The sequence below is a fragment of the Benincasa hispida genome, chromosome 6, assembly GCF_027475165.1.
Source record: "Benincasa hispida cultivar pf3 chromosome 6, pf3_genome.v1.1, whole genome shotgun sequence".
NCBI classification, from domain to species: domain Eukaryota; kingdom Viridiplantae; phylum Streptophyta; class Magnoliopsida; order Cucurbitales; family Cucurbitaceae; genus Benincasa; species Benincasa hispida.
Window position 1 is genome coordinate 34,587,663 of NC_143483.1, and position 19,542 is coordinate 34,607,204.

General features: G+C 32.8%; 1 protein-coding gene across 13 annotated transcripts in view; it reads right to left on the reverse strand.

Annotated features, from left to right (window-relative positions):
* Positions 1-2,200: 2,200 nt before the first annotated feature.
* LOC120079616 (calcium-transporting ATPase 10, plasma membrane-type-like) overlaps positions 2,201-19,542 on the reverse strand; it is a 44,544-nt gene continuing 27,202 nt past the window's right edge. For 7 of the 13 annotated variants that reach the window (XM_090314261.1, XM_039033864.2, XM_039033865.2 and 4 more), the window contains 31 exons: positions 19,437-19,476; positions 17,443-17,555; positions 17,217-17,348; positions 16,125-16,214; positions 15,922-15,991; positions 14,579-14,649; positions 12,939-13,022; positions 12,777-12,854; positions 12,606-12,677; positions 11,262-11,345; positions 11,096-11,178; positions 10,889-10,997; positions 10,658-10,713; positions 10,233-10,275; positions 10,038-10,121; positions 9,635-9,772; positions 9,361-9,426; positions 9,179-9,277; positions 8,051-8,158; positions 7,731-7,901; positions 7,149-7,208; positions 6,551-6,715; positions 6,279-6,395; positions 6,087-6,185; positions 5,247-5,384; positions 5,066-5,166; positions 4,325-4,370; positions 4,096-4,227; positions 3,249-3,356; positions 3,080-3,171; positions 2,201-2,698 (listed from right to left, as the gene is read on the reverse strand). In XM_090314261.1, the coding sequence (XP_090170387.1) occupies positions 2,596-2,698; positions 3,080-3,171; positions 3,249-3,356; positions 4,096-4,227; positions 4,325-4,370; positions 5,066-5,166; positions 5,247-5,384; positions 6,087-6,185; positions 6,279-6,395; positions 6,551-6,715; positions 7,149-7,208; positions 7,731-7,901; positions 8,051-8,158; positions 9,179-9,277; positions 9,361-9,426; positions 9,635-9,772; positions 10,038-10,121; positions 10,233-10,275; positions 10,658-10,713; positions 10,889-10,997; positions 11,096-11,178; positions 11,262-11,345; positions 12,606-12,677; positions 12,777-12,854; positions 12,939-13,022; positions 14,579-14,649; positions 15,922-15,991; positions 16,125-16,214; positions 17,217-17,348; positions 17,443-17,555; positions 19,437-19,476 (2,952 nt within the window). In that variant the 3' untranslated portion in view covers positions 2,201-2,595. The remainder of the gene's footprint in view (positions 2,699-3,079; positions 3,172-3,248; positions 3,357-4,095; positions 4,228-4,324; positions 4,371-5,065; positions 5,167-5,246; positions 5,385-6,086; positions 6,186-6,278; positions 6,396-6,550; positions 6,716-7,148; positions 7,209-7,730; positions 7,902-8,050; positions 8,159-9,178; positions 9,278-9,360; positions 9,427-9,634; positions 9,773-10,037; positions 10,122-10,232; positions 10,276-10,657; positions 10,714-10,888; positions 10,998-11,095; positions 11,179-11,261; positions 11,346-12,605; positions 12,678-12,776; positions 12,855-12,938; positions 13,023-14,578; positions 14,650-15,921; positions 15,992-16,124; positions 16,215-17,216; positions 17,349-17,442; positions 17,556-19,436; positions 19,477-19,542) is intronic. The other 6 variants (XM_090314264.1, XM_090314262.1, XM_090314266.1 and 3 more) reach the window with 1 other exon arrangement.

Here is a 19,542-nt window from a genome sequence, read left to right on the forward strand (position 1 = left end):
TTTTTCAAGATGTTTAAATTATCCATTATAGGTCTCATGTAATAAGTTTTTGTTGATCATCATCATTATTTCTTGATGCACAGATCAACCCACAACAGCCAATGCTTTGACCAAAAGATACCACTTTCTATGAATCACTATTCTTTTCTCTAGTCTAATGATGATGTAACAAGATTATTTTGTAAGAGAAAAGATAATAACACCACTTTTACCTTAACGTGTGGGAGTGATTTTAAATATTTTGTCATACTTAAAATTCTATTCAAAATTAATTTAATATTTAATTTTATACTTTTTAAAGATAATTTGCACATCATCAAAATTGGTTTTGAAACATTAAAAATATGTTTGAAAGTAATTCTAAATTAAATAAAACCATATTTAAAATGGATTAATGGCAACAATATTAAGAGTTATTCATAATATGACTCCAATTGACTGTAGAGTGTCTTTTAAGAGTTATCTAGTTGTGAGTCCCTCAAAACTTAAAAAAGAGTTAAAATTATTCTAAATCTGTCTTTCACATTTTCTTCTGTATTGAATTATAAGTTTGGACATTAAAATTTCAGTTATGTATCGAATAAGTGTCGAATTTTCTTTGTTGTATCTCATTGCTTCTTAAAACTCAAAAATGTGAATAGTTTCATAAACTCTCAATTTAATGTCGAAAGTCTTTGAACTATCTAGTAAATCTATAATTTACAAGATAAATTGTAAATTCAAGAAACTAAAGGGAGTGTCGGTGATTATTATTATCGGTAGATTATAATAGTATGTATTTGAGATCCAAACTATTTTAGTTTGAGTTAATGAGAATGAGTACCAAATATTACATTGTAACAGAGGTATTTGAAATAGTAATACTAGTTAAGTATGAGTTATAAAATTTAGAAATGCTAACAATTATAGTAGTATAATAGTTCACTTCCCCAAACGTCCCCTAATAATCATCTAGACAGTTTCTAGCAACTTAGTAGACAACTTTAATAATGGAAAGACAAGGCTTGCAATCTAACTACAAAACAAAAGAACATAAAAGGTTGCTACAAGCCTTGGTCATAATATATACATATGCATATACTTCTGCGAATTTAATTGAAATGTTCAATTTCCAAGACCCTCAGTAATCATTATTATGGCATCTGTCTCTTTTACTATTCACATCAATTTCTATTGTTTTCCTCCATAATTCGACCGTGGTAGGTAAATCAGTTCATGATTGGTTTTATATTGTGACTTGGTTGGCTTGATCATGTTTTCTTAACTATATGGCAAGGAAGATAGGTAATTCCTACAAGCCGGTCCGGTGACCTAAAAAATATCGAACCCGAAATTTTGAACCTAGTATTTATTTAGTCCTTAAATTTCAACTTATTATACATTTAGTCCTTAAATTATATTTAATTTTAATTTAATATTTACTTAAGTATCAAAATATTTCTAAAGACTCCGTTTAATAACTATTTCCTTTTTTTGTTTTTGGTTTTTAGAGAAATTAAACATATTTCCTCTCCAATTCTTACAATAATTTGTATCTTTTTCAAGTCCAATAGTTAAGTTTTTAGTCGAACTTCGAAAATAAAAACAACTTTTAAAAAGCTACTTTTTTTTAGTTTTCAAATATTGACTTTTTAATTTGGAAGTGGAAATTGTGTCTAGACTCAATTTTCAAAATGAAAAACAAAAAACAAAAAGATCGTTTGAGGCAAAGAATTGATTATTATAGTTCTAAGATTATAATAGATTGTATTTAGAGTGTAAATTATTTTAGTTTGAGTTATAATAATATGTATTTCAGATGTAAATTATTTCAACTCGAGAACACTGTAACAAGTAATAAATAATATATAACAAATAGAAGTCTTGAAATAATATTGACTATAGTTAATTAGAAAATTAGAAAGTATAAAATATTTACTAACAAGAAAGAGGTGGTTATTAATTTTAAGATAGTTCTCTCCCCAAATATTTCTCAAATGACCAAACGTGTCAAAGATTCGCACTTTTAACCCTGAATTTTTTTATTACATATCCACACTTAATCATTTCTTAGAAAAAATTCTTAGAAAAATAACTCGAAACTTAATCATGTTGAAGAAATGGCAAGCTCCCCAGAAGCTATCTTTATTATTATTTTTGTTCTCCCAGAGGTAAGAATGATGACAAACAAATGAAAAGCTTGAAATAAAAAACCAAAGAATTGAATCGAATTTATGGCGTATAATTATAGTATTTGTTCTGCGTTTCACATCAACATACCATAAGCAAGCAAACCCCAAATCACAAAAGTTGTTAACATATTGATAAACAGGAACTGAAATTTAAACTTGTAAAATACCATGATAGTTATATTTAACAGGACGGTTTTCTTTAGCCACCATTCTCGTATTGGGTTAGCAAGTTAGAAAAGCCGACGACTTACCAAAGAACGATATCCCTCGGAACGATTGCGCTTTAGAAGCACAAAAAAAAACAATTCCCACAATATTCCATCTCAGCGTCAAGGAGAGTGTTGCTCAGGGTCCTAAAAACTGCCATCCTACAATCTGAAAAAGCAAAGATAAAGCTGCTGTGCACATCCAGTGACATTTACAGTTAAGCTCCCCCGGGTTGTCGTTTACGGAACATTCTGATAATGAACACATGGAAGGGAGTTTCAGGAACAGGTATGAATTTCCCAAGGAGAGCTAGAGGCCAACTGAGACAAAAGAAAGGCATGGTTTAGCCAGAAAGCCACAAAATAAAAGAAGTTCATGAGTATATTGTGAGATGAAATGCAATGAAAACTAAAGGAGAGAACAAAAGAATTTTGGGTTTTGTCAATGTTCGATGCTAGGGTTTTTTTTATCGAAGGTGTGTCTGATATAACTTTTCACGTGTTTTAAAAATAAGTCATTTCAGAAACAACTGAAGTGTTAACAACTACTAAATAACTTTTAAAACACTTTCAATGTATATTTTTAACGACTTTTACCAAAAGAATTTAAATAAAAATCATTTTTATGAAAAATCACTTTTTTCTCTAGTCATTCCAAACATGTCCTAAAGGTATCCATAACAGATTTAAATATAAGCATACCTGATAATGCCAATGATTAAGGAAATAATCCAATATTTCCAGTTTAGCCTGACCGTGGATGTGAATTTCCCAAGAAATTCGATTATTATCACCTAAGCAGAAGAAAATAAATTAACTTGAAGAACTTACTAATCTCGAAATGTAATAGCTAAGCCTCGACTGGTCTCACCTGAAGGATGACAGTAATTGCAATGATCCCGATGAAGAGGTAATTTTTAGTGACTCCTTTGAATATATTCTTCTCGTCAGGTTTCCGGGCATTGAACTCATTGAATATCTACATTCAAGGGAGCAAATATAAGGCCCCGTTTGAGATTACTTTTGCAACGATAAAAAACAATTATATGAGAATCTTAACCACTGTTTGACAAAGAATTAATTAATCTACCCAAAATCACTTTTAAATTTATTCCATCGTGCTAAAGCTATTCAATGGAAGATTTTAACTTTCCTAAAAATTTCATATCACCCCTTTCAAATTTATCATTCCATTAATTTATTTTCTCACCATTCCAAATTTTAATTAGTTCAATTTCTTATAACAATTATTTAAAAAAAAATCTTCTATAAAAAATTTAGATTAAACAAAATTAGTTGCAAATCAAATCATATACACTTCCAAATAATTATATTAATAAATTATAAATTATCGAATATGAAAAATAATTGAAATGATAATCCACATTTGTTCATATAACTAAATTACACATTTAATATTAATTTACTAAACATCATAACTAATATTTTTCTAATTAAAAATTGAACTTCACCGAATACTATTTTACTTCTCACCGCTGATTTTTCTAAAAGCACAGTGGCCAACAATGACAATCCCAAACTAAGCCTAAATCACTGAACTTAATTAAATAAGATCACTTATCGAAGAGGTTTAAGTTTGGAGTACAAGACAAGCCCCAAACTATCTTTGATTGATCCCGAAATGTGTAAAGAAAATAATGAAAAAAAAAATCAGCACATAAAATTCTGCCTAATTATTACTTGAGCAGAGGGCTTACTTGACAAAGTACAAATGCATTAAAAATCAACGTATTCTTCACTTTGATAGCTTCGAAGTTAGAGTGATTCAAATGAAGCAAATTCCGACCACGGAAATTGAGGACAAGCAACACAGTGACTTGATAAAATGCCTGAAGATACACAATGGAGTAAGGAATTTCCTCGAGTGCTAGAGCCTTGAAAAATACAAATTTTGAAAAACAGAGAAATCAAGCCACGAGGAATTACCTGTATCAGCAGGTTCCTCCACATGATATTTGTTATAAGAGGTTCTCTGAGAGATACAACAGATTGGTAAACGACCATATTTTGCTTATCTAATACAGAGAAGACAACAAAGCACACATGCACACGCACACAGCTCCATAAAATATGTCACCAGTTCCAAACAATTTTTTAAAGAAATATATAGCCGTGAGAAAAGAGGAAGCAGTTTACTCGGGAGAATTGCTTCGGTGAAGTGAGATAAGTGATAACAAAAAGGTCCAAAATGCAAGATACCACCATGAAAAGGGATATACATATATACAATACACGATAACCGGCTGTAGGAAATGGAAAAGTCATGCCAAGATATATATGTGAGTTGACATGGAACCTGATGTAATAAGACTGGGTACATTCATAAGAAACTTGGTTAATTCCTTTTTAATGTCCTTTTTGTATCTTAATTTCTAGTACCTTTCCCCTATTTTTTTCTAATTTTCTATTAGAGAGCTGCCTCATGATAAAGATTTTGATTTAATTCTGGGAAAACTTGCTTAATTCCTTAGGCTACACCAGGAACATTATTTATGCCTACTGCGCCCAAGTTGCAAGTTTGAATAGCAAGTTTGAATTTGCATATATTGTCCTTAATAACTGTGGTTTCTCATAAACAAAAAAAAGATTCAAAATTAGGCCTCCAAAAAAAAAAATCAAACTTTTGTCATTCTGCAAATATCTGTGTAGAATACAAGGCAAGTATACCTTCTACCAACTGGCGATCTGTCCATGAGGTGATCGGTTGGCGGTTCAGTAGCCAAAGCTAATGCTCCGAGAGTGTCCATGATAAGATTAACCCACAAAAGCTGTGGAAATGTAGACAGATGTCAATCAAAACGATATTATGAAGATACTCAAAGGCAGCCAACAGAGAAAGTGCACAAACCTGCACAGCATTTAGGGGGACATCACCAGAGGATACTGCTGCCACGACATTGATAATGAGTGCTGCAACATTAACAGTAAGCTGAAACTGAATGAATTTCTGAATATTTGCATATACTGATCGGCCCCACCTTACAACCTGCATCCAGCCGACAATGAATAAAAGGCTCCATATAACGATATCATAGAAATGTATAAAGAATATAAATGATTGCATATCCATCATCTCACTCAACACCAATTGTTAAGCTCAAGAAAAATGCTTTAGAAATAAAGCTTTTACATCTTCGATAATTTATTTTTCATCATTAAAATCATTAAATGTGACATTTATTCAGCTGAATTTTCATTATGCATTAAGTTCAAGTTGGGAAAATACAATGATGAGTGAACACACTGGACAGCACACCAAGTTTCATATATTCTGGATAGTTATAAGGATCAAAACATAGTATACAAATTTGGATAGTTGTCACAATATTGAGTCGCAATATGAAAGATAAAACAATATACAAACTTTGGGAGTACAAACATTTATAAATTATCTCAAGCATTTGACAATTTGTTAAAGCAAACATCAAAAAGACAACCGAACTTCTAAGTTCCTTGTGAAGAAATTCAACTACTGTTAAAAGATACCATTGCCATTAAAACAAGCTCAAAATAAACATAGTAGTACAGCGTACAGCCAAAAAGATGGATTCAAATGTCACAAGTCAGTGTAAAATATCCATGGACCATGTATCAGAGGCTATATAAGTTTATACCAATGAGGCACATCTCTGCTGGTATTATTCTAATAAAAATAAACAAATAAAAACACTACGATGAAAAGACTGACCTTCACAACAGAAGCGAAGTTGTCATCTAAGATTATAATATCTGAGCTTTCTTTGGCAACTTCTGTCCCCTGAATGCCCATTGCAAGACCAATATCTGCCTACACTCCCGTAAGAGTAGTAGCATTTAAAATGATGAACAAAATGACACTCTTACATAATAAGATTGAAAAATGTCTAGATAGTAGCAGGACCTCATGCAATGCAGGAGCATCATTTGTACCATCTCCAGTAACAGCAACTACATGTCCTTTCTTTCTCAACGCTTGCACAAGGAGAAGCTTATCATTGGGAGAGGATCGACCCATCACCTTAGAAGAATCAGAAAAGTTTCAAGTCAATCTCAATTATTACTCTTTATAAAAACAAGCACACTCTTCAAATTGCTTTTTTGTTTTTCGTTTTGTGTGTGTGTGTGTGTTTAGAGAAGCAGGAGAGGGGGTTCAATAATATCCAAAATACGTACTGATATTTTCTCAGCAACTTCTTCTCTTTGGGCATCAGATAGGGCGCGGAATACTCTTCCTTCAATAAGATTTGGTTCAGTAGCATCTGAATCTGAACCAAGTATTCCACATTCCAATGCTATAGCTCTAGCAGTTTGGACATTATCACCAGTGACCATGCGCACCTATGCATGAAAAATAATTTAGTGAGTACAATGGCCCACATCCAACTTAAAATGCTCTCGTGCAACCTGTATAGGAAGTTTAACGTATGTATATATATGGAGCATCCTAGACTAATAAAGAAACAACGAGAACATTTGAAGGAGACAAAGACACAGGTGATGTATGATAAAATAAAAAGCAAAACGGGGAACAACCAACAACCAATAAGAATAACGAATAACCAAAAGAGTAGAAGTTACATCTTACAAAAGCATGTATGGCATATATGCAAAATATAATAAATAATAATAATAAAGATGCTGGGTTCATAAGACTGATCACTGATGTCACTGCCAGTTTGGAGGAGAGAAAAATTAACATTAATGTTTTGAAACATATTGATAATTCATAATACTAAATAATGAAAACAAAATAGTTGCCAGAAAAGAGTACCTTAACACCAGCCTTTTGGCAAAGTTGTACTGCATCTTTTACTCCTGGTCGACAGGGGTCCTAGAGTCCAGAGAGCATGAGTAAGATAATAAAAACATGCATGAGAAATTAAATGTAAGCCCAATTTCTAGACTGAAAAGAGACTAATAAGCATTTCAAGCTTAAAGCAGTACAAGCCCATCCAAGACAATTAGAAGTTCAGGGAAAACCCAAACAATCTTGCACATTCTCATTTACAAGTGTTTCAATTGAGGCAAGAACATAACCAAGTAACAAAAGCAGCAAGATGCTGATCTACTGATAACTGAATAGCCATGAATAAAGACAGATAAATGGAGTATTGATAAAATAAGGAAGACTGCCAAGATTTTTTATTTAATTAAAAAAAGAGAAAAAAAAAAAAGCTGCAATATTCAGCCATCATAAAATTTTGCCAGAAACTAACAGAATGTATAAGAAAATCTTAACCTAAATGAAAGAGCCAGTAAAGGCAAATCCAGAACTTTATGCATGGCTTCAATCTGCAGAACTTTCTATCTTATAATTGAAAATGAAGTGTCAAGTTAAAGAACAAAGACCTACCTTTAAACCAACTATAGCCAACAAAACAAGGTCCTCTTCTGGTAGAGCCCACTTACTCAATTGTTCTTCGCCATCAGGAACATTCTCAGGTTCTACAGATCTATATGCAATTGCAACGCAACGTAAACTACGTGAAGCCATATCTTCAATAGCTCTTTTAAAATACTTCATCTGCAAAAATTAACAAATAGCACAGCGTAAATTGCTAATAAAAATCAGAAAGATCTTTTTTGTTATTTTTTAATGAGAAGTCTTGAAATAATACTTTTGTGCTAACGTTTCACAAAACCATTTGTTCTAAAAGCACAAAGACATCAGACCTTATCTTCATCTAATTGAACAGATTGATCATGTTCATCCAAATACTGTGTGCACGACGATAATACTATCTCAGCAGCACCTTTCCAGTGTACATGGACTTGATTATCCTGTAAAACCGTAGAGTATATTTATGTAACATTAGTCCAAATATCTAATATTTCATCAAGAATCAAAGGGCAACAGCACTATACAACAAATGAAAAACATCACCTTGGATGATTGTTCTTTTTGGAAAAGAAAAAAGAAAAAAAACGACTAATACTAGACAGAGAATTATGACAAGAGGTGCACGTTACACAACATACTACTTCAAAACCAAAAAATATCTTCTTGTATTTAAGAAGATAAAAAATAATTACTCATTCTTTGATCAATAATTGGGATGATAATTTTCCCACCCCTTCTTTCCATCATATAATTTTACTTACAAGTACCACTTTACCACATATAAAGGGAGATGTAAACAATTGATTTAAAATATCACATTGACCATAATGCAACAAGGAATTGGATGAAAAAAAGGAATCTCACTTTGTCACGCCAAACATTAGTTTTCTTTGACAGAATCCAGAGACATGAACAATCAAATTAAGACATGTACACCTCATAAAATTCTTCAAATAAGAACAAGAACAATAAAAAAAAAAAAAAAAAAAAAAAAAAAAAAAAAAAAAAAAAAAAAAAAAACTCAAAGAAACAATTTCCTTTTGGAAATTTTAACTAGGATATAGATATTTCCTCTCCTCTAATTGAAATCAAGATATATACAAGAAAGGAAAGAAAGAAACGGGAAGACGCTACAATTGACATGTAAAGTGCCAGAGATAACAACAAAATTGTTTTGATATGGATCTCAAAATAGAGAATCAAACTTGATCCCAAAAGTCAAAAGCTATCCACATTTTTACGTCTCCACACTATCAAGTCACGAAAATGGTTTATAGAGCCCAATGAGGGAGGTATGTTCTCGTATCTCAAAAGAAGCATACAGAATTGAGGTTACGACTACCCACTACAGACATTTCTTAATATTTTATTCAAAGAAACAATTTCAAGTTACAAAGAAAACAGAAACAGATAAGGAGCTAAAGACAGTGAATTTCAGATGACATAGGATAGCTAATTACCCGTTGACCTGCAACACCACCACGTTTTTTATCTGAGCTGAAGGGGAAAACATGAAGAATTGCAGATTCTGATCTAAGTGCTTCAAAGTTCATTCCCAGCTGTAGCGACATGATCATTATGAATACTGTTTACTACAAATAAATTCTGTAGGAAAGAAAGGATGAACTCAATAGAAAAGTACCTTGATACCCCAATTAAGAATAGCCTTCTCTGTAGGTGATCCTGTAACCTCCACCTCTCCACCACTCTGAAAATTACAAGACACACTAGGGTTAATAGGTTGAAAGACAAATTATACATATTTGACGATGACAAAAAATGGGCTGTAAATTTGAATCTACTTGGTACAATATTTACCCCAAAAGACTCAAGGCTCTGGAAATTTCAATAGATCTATCAGCAAATATCTGATTAATTTACGAGGACAAAATAATCACTGATTCTTTTACGCATACCTCAGGCACATATACACTGCCATTTGAGTTTAGAGCAATGCCTTCAACAAGCAGAGAGTGTAACATAGGAGACAACTCTGACTTCTTCTCTGGCGGATCAATCTTCTTCCCACCAGCATAAGCCTCAACAATGGTCATCTACAAAATTGACCAACAAGGTTAATAGACCTGAAAAGCCAACCACGGTAATCACAGCAAAAGAAAGAACATTCCCATCCAAAAGACTCATTAAGTATTTTTCTGTTTCATCATTTTTCAGATGCCAAGGAGTTACAAAGGAAGTGGAAAAATTATTAGTGTGTTTTAAAATCACAGTCAATTTAACATCGTACAAAGGAGACTTATGAAGATCAAATTTGAGAGACAATGGACCAAGTAATCACCAGAATAAAGTGTAACTTACCTGATTTATAGTCAAGGTTCCAGTCTTATCACTACAAATAGTTGTAGCAGACCCCATCGTCTCACATGCTGATAGCCTCCGCACCTTACAATAAGCCACATCAAAGTATGTAAACATATGAATAATTAATCTGCACTATCTATTTATCACAAAAGTTCGCCCAAGTATAACCATGGAATAAACCACTGAACATACCAATGCCTTGTCTGCCATCATCTTTCTCATTGAGTAAGCAAGACTGCAAGAATAGTCAAAATATTGTAAGATAAAATGTCAAAAAAATATATAAACATAAAGGCTGATGTTAGATAAAATGTCAAAAAAATATAAACATAAACTAAGAGTACATTCAATACATTTATAAAGTTCTCATTTACATTGCATTGAACTAGTTTACAAACAAATTACAAATAGAAAGTCTAACAGTACCAGCAGGAAAACCACAAAAAAACAAAAGCAACTAATAAGACACCCAAGATTGGAGATTTGTTGACAATATAGAAATTAAATGTGGTATAAAAGTTTTGAAAAAAATAATATGGGGTATAAAAAGAACAATGGAACATGCTTTCCATAAACAAAAGTATGCAAAATCTTGATGGTAAATAAAGTACACTTACGTTAAGGTTACAGCTAGCGGAAGACCTTCTGGCACAGCAACCACAACAATGGTCACCTACATGACAAACATTAAAAGCAAAATGTATTATACAAGCCGTAAATACACATCCAAGCAGACATGCACATCATCCGTCCATCATATAAATCTTACACATGCTTTTACATTTTAAGGTGTGTAATCATATCATCATCATCCATCAATCAATCCTCAAAACATTTTATATACATACCGCAATAGTGACAATTTTGATGGCCCCATCAACGGCACGACCAACTTTTGTCTGGCCTGCAATAAACTGACGGCTTCCATCTGGATTTTTGGTGTGACCAGTGAAATACCTGCTCAATAGAAAAGGACATTTTATAAAAAATGAAGTTAAACAAGCATATCCTATCAATAGAAAAGGACAGACATAGTTAGCCAGCCTCTCATTTACCTTGTGAGGAGCACAATCAAGACAGCAAAAGCTACTGTGAGTCCAACAATACCAATTAAAGTTGCCACACCATTCAAACGCACCTATTAAAATTCATTAACTGTAAAATAGGAAGAAGAGAAGATATACCATTAATAACCAAAAAAAAAAAAAAAAAGGAACGGACCTGCAAAGGAGTTTCCTCGCCATTGTCTTCAGAAATACTTGCCATAAGCAAACCCCATTCAGTATTGACCCCAACACTCGTAACCTGAAATAATATAATGTAGAGAAGTTTTATGCTTTGGGCTTCAAGAATTTACCGTGGTTTACTATGATTTTCCACTACCTTTCATCTTTGTTATTTTAGCTAAGCTACTGTCAGATAATTGCTATTTGTGACTTAACTATTTGCCAAGTTACCATTGAAACTCCTTGCCGTCTTATACTATGAACAAATAATTTATCATCTTACATCCTATTCAAACACAATTAGAACACATATTTCATCAATACCATCAGCACCAACATTAGGATCAAAGCCTTGACAAGCTTAAAGCCCAAAAATGTCATCAAGCGAAGCATTAGTTTAGAGAAGGGGATAGGATCTCCTTCATTCCCAAGATAGAAAGCCAAGAGCTCTTATCTGAATGTAACCCACATGCACGGAACATTCCCATAGCACTAACCCCACATTAAAAAAATCATTTCAAGTGTTAAACAGCCTTTTAAAGGCCATTCTTGTACCTAAGAATCACAGACACCAACATGCAACATCTGACACGTTTCAATTTCAAGAACCATTAGACACAGCACAATACATTGGAGACATGTTAGTTCTTTTATTAAAAAATGTGCATAAATATTTAACATGATGAAAACAAATTTCATATTTAAATTTAAACATGTTAATATGACATGACATATATTTGAGCCACATAGATTGGCTGAGGTGAGGATTAAGTGAGAAGTATCAAAATGATTGTTTCTTTTCAAGTACAGAGACTAAAACAAATATTTTATAAATATGAAAACAAAAATGATAACAGGCCAATTTTGCTAAATATGAATCTTAAAATTTCATGAACTCAAAGTAGTAAAAATATCTGAATTGGGATAAAAGAAGGGAGAGAAGTGATCATTCCTACTTAAACTACTCAAACTCGCGTTTACTCATCAAACTCTAAAGAAAATTGATATAGTTCATGATATAAACTTTTTTTTTCCAACCAGAAGTCCATATACCAACATCCTCAAAGTTTGCAATTTCAAATCATAGATTATCATATAATCCTAGAAAATGTTAAAGTGAGGACAAAGAAATTAATATCTAATATCCAGGCTTAGATAAAGACAGAGCAAAACTAATCATTTATGTTGAAATCCGAATATGTCAACATCTTTTTCAAAAAGTGAACATCCTGCAATGAATAGACAAAACACACAAAAAAAAACCTAAAAACAACATTGGATTAATTGCACTCCTGAAGGACTGGAAGGGGAAAAACCCCAAAAATAAATTAACATTTACCAGCATGGTGCCGCTACCATCAGCTACTTTGCATCCAGACATCAGGAACGGTTCCTTACCATGCTTTTGAACCTGCAAATGAAGCAACCTTTCTTCAGACAAAAAAGGAAAAAGAACTCGAGAGCATTTCATTTAATTTAATAAGCCAGACATATATATACAAAGACTAACAATCTTGCTCTCTCCAGTCATGCTTGATTCATCAATAGCAAGTGAGTGTCCAGAAATTAAGATGCCATCAGCAGGAACCTAACGAAGATCTATCAGCATAACCGTTCATCATCGAAACGTGAGTGTCATAAAATACAAAAAGAAAAGAATAGAACTGCAGACCTGATCACCAATATTGAGTGGTATAACATCACCAACAACGATGTCATAAATTGAGACCTCAATTCGACGGCCGCCTCTAATGACCTATTTATTCCAGTAGTAATTATTAATTTAATAGAAGTATAAATCCAACTACAGTGGTATTAGTAGTACGATTGTTAGTCATATAAACAGCGAAGATGGCTATTTTTAGACAGATATGACACAATATCAATATTAAGATCTGAGAGAATATATACAAAATCATGTGATAAAAAGTCCACAAAATTGTTAATTAATAAAATCATAAAAAGCCGAAGAGGTCTCAAATCCTGAGTAACCATAAAAATTAAGGAAACTCCAGAACTCCGAGAGAACAATAAAGCTGGTTAATAGTAAACTTCCAAAGATACTGTAACCAAAACCTACATAGGTGAAAGTTGACCTCCGTAGCCCAACACTCAGGGATTTCGAAAAATAATAATAGTAAAAATAAGTGAACCCTAAAATATAATTAGCCTCATTCCCTGGCTGCAAGGCACTCTCAGGTGCTCACCATAAGCGAGAGGCATTTGAGATGCATGACCACTGCCCGAGTGATAGTCAAGGGAAGCACCTTGAAAAAGAATTTTCGCACGAGTGATAGTAGTAATTATGGAACAAAAGGAAGAGGAAGAAAAAGAATGGTGTTAGTACCGAGTTTTTTTCTGCACGTCTAATGTCCTCAACCCACCAAACTGATCCACCTTACCTAAATATTCCTTTTTGTTAGCAAACAGTTGAACCAAACCAACCGAGCATCAATTTCTTCATCTAATCAGAGATCTCTATTTTCTTTTTCTTTTCACTTTGAGTTTGGTTATAGCTGAACTCTAGATTCAAGCCAAAACAACCCATGTATGCAACTCTCTTGCAAAATGTCAACCTATAATATTCACCTCTACACCCTAAAATAAATAGTGTTCTGGAAAGATAAGAATCCTAAAAAGCAAAAATCTTTATTTGGGTTTATTTAAAAGTATAAACACTCGTGAAAAAAGTTCAATTTGAGGTGGTGGAAGTCCTCTGGCCTAACATCATTCGAAGCTTTAGAACACTTGGATGGAGAAGAAAAAGAAAGAAATCTCATGTATTTATTCAACCTCATACATTCATAGTTACCACCTGGGGCAGGCTTGATAAATTGTTCTGTACTTATTCTCGAAAAATAAATGTACTAACTGGAGGGGCTTTTCTTTAACCCACTTTAGTTCACGGAGACACTAGTTTTTATACATTTCATTACATTCATAAAATATTTTTCTCGTCCTTAAAAAAAATACTGTTCTTGTCTTAAAAAATAGTCACAACTTCGTATATAAAAGTTCCAAATAAACATGTGTTGGTGATACTATAATTTCAACAAATATAAGACTTCCCAAACTATTCAGGCAATGACAACCAAAATAGATCAGACAGAAGGAACCTAAATAAACTTTGGATGAAATAAAATGAAGCCCCCAAGCAAGAAACATGGTAGCTGGAAATTACTAGAAAGAACCCAAAATTAACAAAATAGTTATGAAGACATTTTCTGGACCTCAAAGAAAAATTAACCAATGAAGGCATGTGGTGATAATGACTACATCGATCACTTCAAAGGTTTAGTACACTGAACATACCTCCACTTGTATGTTCCTCTTCTCCTTATTCAAGTTCTGAAATTGAAGAGATTGTCGATAGTCACTAATAGCTGAGAAAAAAAGGCAAAAATAGAAAAGATAAAATAATTGTCAGTGAAAAGATATTGAAACAGTTGTAAAACAGATCAGTGGATGAAATATTTTTTTTGGAAAGTTATTTAATCCTATGGGAAATTTATATATATGCACCAGATTTTTTTATCAGTGAATAAAATATTAAATCACAAATAGAAAATTATTATTAAAAAAATTATGTATTTTCTATTTTTACAAGAAAAAGCTGATTTCAGGTTTTGAGACTATTGCAAAACAAAATGTGAGAAATTGTGGCTATAACAGCAGAGAATTTGTAGTTACTTTCTTAGCCTGTCTTATAAAAAAAATGCATTAGGCCCTGCCGTCCATCAATAATAAAACTATTGTTGCAACAACCAATGTCCGTTCAGTTGGTTAAAGCTTTAGTTTTTAAATATTGATAGCAAAAAACTGAATTTATCGGTTTGGATCACTTTTTTATCTAATTAACTAAAATAGAACTGACACCAATTGTATATTAAGCTAGTAGTCAACCACATTTGAAATTCAACTCTCTCTCTCTCAAGGCAATTTCAATTCTCTCCCTGATGCAATTTCAACCTTTTCTCTTATTGCTATCCCTCTCTCTCTCTTAAATCCATCTTCTCTTTACTCCCTTTCACTGAAACCATCTTGAATCTTCTGCATCAACACATCCTCAATGCACTCGCTGGACATGCCAATGTGATCGACAACAAGTACAATCTTGCCAAAGATTTGTAATCTCTGGCTCTTCCTCTTGTTGAAGAACCTAAAGGCATGGGAACGACCATCTCAACCAATCAACTGATGCCATCTTCCTCCTTCATTCCAGAAGGAGAGCGAGCAAGTGAGAGAGAGAGAGAGAAGCTTTTTCTTGAGGGGTTTTTATTTAACATTTCCTCAACAGGAGAAGGTTGGTTTTGGGACTCTAAATGCGCTGCACAAATGCTAGGTGATGTCTAATTGCAGACTGAGTTAATTAACACATCAAAGCAACCAAAACCAAAACAACAAACTGTTCTTCTGGTTGACAATTTGGTTGACGTGATTGTCATCCACCTATTGTTTTGGTCCTTGGATCAACTTTCTTTCTCCAAACGAAAAGCCAATTTAGTTTTGATTCAACTCTAAAATGCACTGAACTACCCCGTGAATAACCCTTGCTCAAATAACTAAAACAACGTAACTGAATCAGAAAGAAAACACAATACCATAAGCAGGACACAAAGTAAATGAAAACAATAAAAAGCAACGATGTATAGCACCTGTTACAACAATGACAAGAATAACTGCAAAAGCAATGCTTCCACCATCGTACCAGCCTTCCTTGATTCCCTGTTCAGAAACCCAAAAGTTTCAAATACTAATACACAGTTAAAACGTCTTTTCAACAATATAACGTGCACCAAGCCCAATAAGGGTGAACATGGGATCCTACTAAGACACGAAAAATGAAATGAAATCTCACCTCAGTCTTTATGCCTAGTACCAACGAAGCAACAGCAGCTATCATTAATATGATCAATGTAAGATCTTGCCAAGCCTCCCAGAGAAACCTCTACATGAGAACAAAACCAGGAGACACTCATTAAGATGTTTTTAAATTTTGCCTCTGGAAGCAGAAGAAACAAATATGTGCTTGTTCAACTAACAGAGAAACAGATAGCAAAGATAACAGCTAACAAACCATCCATAATATAAATAATAAATCATGTTCAACAAAGTGATGAAGCATTCGGTATATTTACGATAGAGGCCAAGAGGAATCTACTAAGAGAACACGGTCTATTAATCATATAACAAAAATTATTTCCACCTACTGTTTTCTCTGTTCTGTTATATAATGTTGTTGCTAACAACTATTTATAATCTACAGTTAAGTACTGAAATACTATTTGAAACCCCTCTTTATTACTGTGTTTACTATTTTCTATCCAACCTCAAATGGTCTACACCCCAATCAGAGACTATTATAACCCACATATTACAATAAGTTAATAACTTACTCTACTCAGCACCCCAAACGTCCCCTAAGTTCTTTTGTGTTGTTATTCACTTTCTATCAATATTTTAAAGACCCAATCCAAATTTTGAAAACTACGAAAAGTAGTTTTGAAAAACTTTTTTTTGTTTTTAGAATTTGACAAAGAATTCAAATATTTATAGGTGAAAACCATAGTAAGAAAAGTGAAAAAAGAAAAGATCGTTACTACTCAGCCTTAGTTTTTTTAGCCTTCGACAAGTTATGTTTAAGGTTCAAAGACCAAGGTGTCAATTTAGACCAACCTAACAAAAAATGTAATTCTCTCTATACAATAATTCTTTATCAATAGTTAGCTAACATACCACAAAACCTGTTTCTTTCATGAATTTTTACTAGATAATCACATAATTTCTTTTATAAGAAATAAATAAGCACATAAATAATAAACCTTTAAACGTAACTTATCACAGAACCCTCCGTTGTCTAAGGAATTAGAAGAGTCGAGAGTAGGAAAACAACAAGAATAGATGTCTAACTGGTTCACCATGTCAAAATAACTACTAGTGTGAGAATTACCCAAAAACTCCTTCCCGGTTTCTGGGGATATGTGTTTGAACCATAAGTGTTTCTCCGTTTCAATAAATCAGAATCATCACCAATTATCCCCTTCTCTAAATTTGATTGTAACATATCTGCTACCCCTTTAACCTGATGAAATCATTCAACTCATCCATTAGATAGAAAATTTATATGATGGAAATTATCAAAAGGATAATGAAATTTTCTAAAAATAGGAACCAACCCCTCCATACTGCTCCAGATTTTCAACATTACGATCCTTTACCAACACAGCCAGTTGTTCTGGTCCTACAGAAAATTCACCATTTGTAGCTTCTGGTGCTGTAGGCCCTGGTCCTAAAGAAACCTCATTCAATCAGAGAGCAAAACAGAGAACAGTAACCATTTATACCAGTACAACACAAATGCCATAAAAAACAAGTCCATCATTAGACAACGGACAAAAACAATTGCAAACTGTAGTAAAGAATATAGTACATATGACCAGATCAAGGGGCAACAAAGCTCAATAGTCTTCTAAGGCGAAAACGAGCGTAGGCTTGTTTTTGTGAGAGGCATTATATAGAAGTACTACATAAAAAAGAGAGCAAAATTGGAGTGGGAATATGAAGGGAAAAAATTGCATTTAGGCTTAGTAATTTTTTTTTTTTTTTTTTTTTTGGTTCATAAATAAGATAAAACCCCAACTATTATTATTTTTTTCAAAATAATGAAAAAGCAAGCCCCTAGAGCCAAGTTGTCGAGGCTTGGGGCTTCCCATAAGCCCCCAGGCTTCACACAGTATATATATATCAAATGAAAAATACCAAAGAAAGGCATCAAAGACCAAAGGGCAGAGAACCCAAAACTCTAAAATGAAAGGTTCTAATTAGTTTTAAAGAAAACAAGAAAAGAGGTACCAAATTCCTCCAGGAAAATGCACAACAAATAGAAAAAGAAAATACTTTTCGAATCAATGTAGAAAAAAATTAAATATAATGGAGAAGCAACATAGTAAATAATAACAAGCATTGAAAATAGATTAGAGATGTGGTTGTCTCAGTGGTCAGTGTAAATATAAAGAATCACAAAAGACAAAATCTGAGTCAACATGAATGTAAGAAATCCCCACGTCAACAGGGAATTGATATGAAATTAAAAATATAAATCAGCAGTGTCAAGAAATTATTGGAGGAAAACATATTGCATTAAGAGGAAAATAGGAATCAAAGATCCTAGCAATTATGCCATTCCCTGAGGGAAAGAAGCTTCTTGGATTGGAGATTTCTCTAGCATTGGATCCATTCAAATAGGGTCAAGAATTCAAATGAAATCATTAGAATTACAATAAAAACTTTAGTGCACAATCCTACAATTCATTTACGCTATAATCTAGGTAAATCATTTGTATCCTTCATGTATTAGACACAGATACTTATTGGAAGTGTCCCAAAGACTGACCCATAGTATTAAAAGTCCAATTGATCGACATGAAGAGAAAAAAAAAAACATAAAAATCTAAAGAGTGAAAAACACCAAGCTTACTTTTAAAGATATAATTAAACTGATATCATTAATTTTATGTTTTTCCCCCCAAAAGAACACAAAAAAAAAATTTTTAAAAATAAAAATAAATAAAGTTCCTTTGTTGCAAGATAATCTATCATTATAAACAACTTTATTTGATAAGGACGTAAGGAAATTCTCCAAATCATTGGCTATAAGATATTCCTCAACTTTGAGGTGTCAAATATCCAAATTCCTATTTTCTATCAAATGTAACTATCGAAATTTTTTTTTTAAAATAAATAAAAATAATGTGATGACCTTTCCATGAAATGTAAGGGCATTTAAATGATAAAAATAAAAGTGTCAATTATTTTCCTATTCGACAATATTTAATGTATGCACCAACCCCACCCGATAGGTTACTATGAACCATAAAATAATCCGGCATTCCTACAGAAATTTCAAACACATAGTTTCTCTGATAGGAGAACAGTATGTGCAATCTAGATTAGAACATACCCAATCTCACAATGATCAAATTTCAAAAGAAAATCTCAAACTAGATCCATTCATTGGACTACTGGCAATAGCAGGTGAATGTTCACTCCTAAAATATAAATGGAAGCTCCAAAAGAAAGAATCTTCTAGATCTCCGTTAACAAGTCCCTCATATCATGTACTTCCACATTTATTACATTGAGATGAAGCTAAATTAAAAGAATAGCAAACCTGTTATACGATCCCCAGCTTCTTTGAAGAGATACGCAGCCTACCCCAGAAAAAGAAATGGAGATCAAATTAAACACATGTTAAAAGAATTGAAAAGACTCTGGTT